The sequence below is a fragment of the Protomyctophum bolini genome (assembly GCF_963924005.1).
Source record: "Protomyctophum bolini genome assembly, chromosome: 20".
Classification (NCBI taxonomy): Eukaryota; Metazoa; Chordata; class Actinopteri; order Myctophiformes; family Myctophidae; genus Protomyctophum; species Protomyctophum bolini.
The window spans coordinates 17,131,919-17,136,220 of NC_137881.1; the positions used below are offsets into that span (position 1 = coordinate 17,131,919).

Genomic DNA, 4,302 nt, shown 5'->3' on the forward strand with positions numbered 1-4,302 from the left:
AAATGAAAACTATTCAAGAGACAATTATGACAAACTAAAATAAAAATGTGCTGTCAAAATCAACACTGCTGTTCTAGATGATGTATATCTATGACTGACCCAAACCCCAAAGGGAGCCTCTGGTTTTTCCCTGTCTCATGACTACCGTATGCTGCCCCCCCCCCCCCCAGCTGATATTTCATCATAAACACAATAGTTCTGTGTATAAATAGTGAAGTGCAGAGTGTCCCAGTGTTGTCCAAGGATATCATATCACCACCATTGCCATTGTTTGTCTTGCTGGTGTTAATTAATTACTACAATCAAGAACCCGAAAACAACATGAGGCTCTTCTATCTCCTGCTGTGTTTTCTAACCCTGGTTGGCCTTGTTAACGGTAAGCCCACGCATGGAAACAACATAGCATGACATGCAATATAGAAACACTAAGTCATACACAGCACTGACTGGAGTCATGTGCTGCGTGTGTATGGAGGAGGTGTGCAGCATCTGACATTTACATCTTTGATTTGTCAAAGTCTTTGACATATATTTGAGAAGAGTACTTGATGATCAAATATTAACCTATTCGTTTAAGACCTTAATTAAACAAATTAAGGCCGATTCTACAAATGGCTTCTAAATTAGTAGTTCTCACACTTTCAAGACATTAAAAAGCAGCTCGCAGCACGGCACAAAGTGTCAGCATAAAGCCAATGCAAAAATCTAAAATCACACAGATGCTTTCTCTGTTTTAATGGGCTAAACCAATTGCCAGAATTCCAGGTTATTTTCTGAAAGCCCAAAAGTCATTGTTTGTTCCATTAGGGCGGCGATGCAAATATGCAGAGTGAAATGCGCGTGGTGAAAACATAGTATGAAACATGCACTGTCAGCATGTGGTTCATACAAGGGAAATGTGCAAGTCATCGTGAGAAAGAGGATCAACTTTCAAATCAGCCCTTTAATTAGAACAGTCAAATTTAGTATATCTCTGCTGTCGGGAAGACACCTCTTAACTCCAAATTGTTAATTTTTCAGGAAATTAAGAAAACCTTATATTTTCAAAAAAGCAATACAGCCTCATCAAAGTTGGTGTTGTGAGTTTATTGTCAATTACTTGCATGAGAGGGGAAGCGGTGGTGGAGTTAGTTGCTTTAGCAGACAGTTTGAGAGTCCAATGGAGTTAAGAGGTTTTGTCCAACGTTTTTGTCCACAGACGTAAAGGGTGTTCAATAGCACTGATTTATGCCAAAAGAAAATCTAAAACCTCAAAAATGGAGTTAGGAGGTTTCCTCCCGACAGCAACAAAGTTATTTGTAATAAAGTATATTATAATGATAATACTACCCTATAACAGACCGCTGAGGAAATACAAACCTGTTTAGTATTGTATTCATGTTATGACAAACAAAATAACAAGTTACTCTTAGTCTTTAGTAGCTGTCCAAATCAGCTAGTCTCTTTGGTTATTTTATACCATGTGCATAAAAGTGTGAGTAGGCCAGCCTACAATACTTACAGTATTATACAGCATCGGTAGCCTTTTGTCAAATGCTCAGATATGATATGAATCAAGATAACTGTTTGCAAGCTGTATAATGTCATATGATGACAAATTGCAAAACCAACGGTATCTAGTAGCTAAGATATTGATTGTGTGTGTGTGTGTGTGTGTGTGTGTGTGTGTGTGTGTCTGGACCAATGTTGCAAACTGCCAGTACCAGTACTAAATTATGTTTTGCATGCTTTATATAATTATAATTTTATAGCCCACATTTGGAGTCATCATACATCATATAATACTGTATGGTGTATGCGTACCTTGTATTCCGTGCTAGGAATGCCACCCATCAGCAGGAGTTACAACACACACTGCCACTGTCCACGTGTGGAGTCCAGGATCATCCCTCCAGACAGCCTGAGGAGCATCAAGCTGATCCCCAGAGGTGCTCACTGTCAGGCCACGGAGATCATGTAAGTCAGCCTGCAGCTCCTTCCCTGTGTTCACTCAGTGAGAGAGAGGTGCATCGTCACTGTCTGTCGGGTGGGAAACCAGTGGCCAGGTCTATGAAAACAAGCACAAATGAAAATAGCTGATCTACAAGCTCACAGCGACACATTGTGAGGTTGTACATTAAAAACACATTGAGAATAAATCGAAATATTTTGAATATTTTTTAAACATTTTAATGAAAAGGGCACAAAATATGTTCAGATGGATGTCTGTGGAATTACATAGTATTCATCTGGGTTTCCTTGTTGTGAAGAAATGTGGAAGCAAGCCCAAACTATACACTTTAGAATCAAGCCCAAAAAAACATCAACCAGCAAGTGACTTTACAGAAAAAACAAGTCAAAGGTTGTGCTTATAATAATAGATACCGTAGATATTATTGTGAAAATAGCAGATCTACAAGCTTGCACCGCATCATGATGCATTGTGAGCTTGTAGATTCTTTTTTTCTACTTGTGATGTGAGTCTGTGCACACAGCAGCAGCATTCTTATGGCCTTTTAACCGGCAGGCGCGACTGAATTTAGATGTGTTTTTTTTAGTTGCTCACTAGATAATGCAATATAGCATTTTTAAGCATCTCCATTCCCACATGCAGGACCACAGCCTATCTCACTTCCAAACAAACACTGAAACGAGACTCTTGCCAGAACAGATTCAGACCAAAAACTAAAAGATAAGAAAGTCTTTCTCAGCCATATCATATTTCATTGCGTTTGTTTTCCCAGAGCTGGCCTGGCGAGCGGTGAGAAGGTCTGCCTGAACCCGCAGTCGGCGTGGGTGAGGAAGCTGGTCCGCTTTGTTATGGGGAGACAACAGCAGCAGCAACGGAGAGGGGCTCTTTAAAGACATCATAAACAATGATGACCCGCTGGACAGTGAACTCATTACCTACTTATATGACTTACTTTAACCACATTAACCATGGCTGTACCTATTTTAGGCAAAGAATTAAATATATATATATATAAAACAGCATATACTATTTCTTTCAAATTTTGAAAGTAGCAGCTCTACGCTATTTTTGTCGTACAACAAATAATATACTGTACAGCTGCCTTAAATGGAATATGCAACTACAAACAATTCGCTTTAAGTAGTGGTACTTCAAGTGAGTATAATTATAAGCGGTACAATACATTTTTATTTGTACTCAATATTTATGTGTCTTTTAATTTGTGGATGGATGACCAACAAGTGTCATTTGGAGTGGAATGTGGATGTGCAAAATGTGTAATGTGAAGTAGTAGTATTAGAAGATCATTTTGGCACAGATAAATAAAATCATGACTGCGATTGAGAGTGTATATGTAGCATACCATGTAGTTACTGGAGTAGCTACAATGGAAACAAGTAAATGACTGCTGAACAGATTTTGTAATAAAGGTTGAATACATTAATAACCAGATGTTTTTTTTGTGACTTTTAAGAAAACTGAATGTACGTATTATGTATGTGAAAAGTAGCATACTTTCTTTATCACTCGCACACATACACACACACACATGAAATCACCTGTCAGCTATGCCAAACATAACAGCCCAACCCTTAGCCTAACCCTCGACACCGTAGGGAAGCCTGGCCGAAACCCTTGGCAGATGATTCACCCCAACACCCACGCGCAGCATACTTCAACTCTCTTATTACACTCACAACTTGGTTCCCTTTCCTCAAATATCACACCTGCAGCCGGCAATCTCGGTGTGACTCAGACCTGACCTTTAATAAACAGGTAACAACAGTTGTGCAATCATGCTATTTCCAATTAAGAAATATTGCTAAAATCAAGCCCTTCCTGTCACCTCCGGACATCGAGATAGTCATACATGCCCTCATTTCATCACGCCTCGACTACTGCAATCCCCTCTACTCCGGCCTTAGTAAGAAAACCACATCCCGCCTACAGTTAATTCAAAATTCTGCTGCCCGTCTGCTTACCAATACCAAGAAACGAGACCATATTACACCTGTACTTGCGACTCTGCACTGGCTGCCTGTGAGTGCCAGATGCCAAATTTTACTTTTTACCTACGTATAAAGCCCTAAACGGGCTGGCCCCTATCTACATCCTAGAAATGCTGTCCCCACCTAAATCTAAACGCATCCTCAGATAAGGCCCTACTTGAGATCCCTAGGACGAACCTTGTCACCAGAGGTGGTCGGGCCTTTGCCGCCCGGGCACCCAGACTATGGAATGCTCTACCGGTGCATGTAAGATTAGCACCATCTGTGCCTGTGTTTAAGTCACTTTTAAAAACTCACCTCTACACAGAATGTTTTTTACCCTTTCTATAGGAGATTGTTCAT

At 40.1% G+C, this 4,302-nt stretch overlaps 1 protein-coding gene across 1 annotated transcript; it reads left to right on the forward strand.

The window, feature by feature from the left end:
• The first annotated feature begins 235 nt into the window (after positions 1-235).
• On the forward strand, positions 236-2,951 carry LOC308335810 (interleukin-8-like). Its single transcript, XM_080793024.1, has 3 exons — positions 236-376; positions 1,821-1,956; positions 2,724-2,951. The coding sequence occupies exons 1-3, from the start codon at positions 322-324 to the stop codon at positions 2,839-2,841; spliced, it is 309 nt and encodes a 102-aa protein (XP_080649150.1). The 5' UTR covers positions 236-321; the 3' UTR covers positions 2,842-2,951.
• Positions 2,952-4,302: the final 1,351 nt, after the last annotated feature.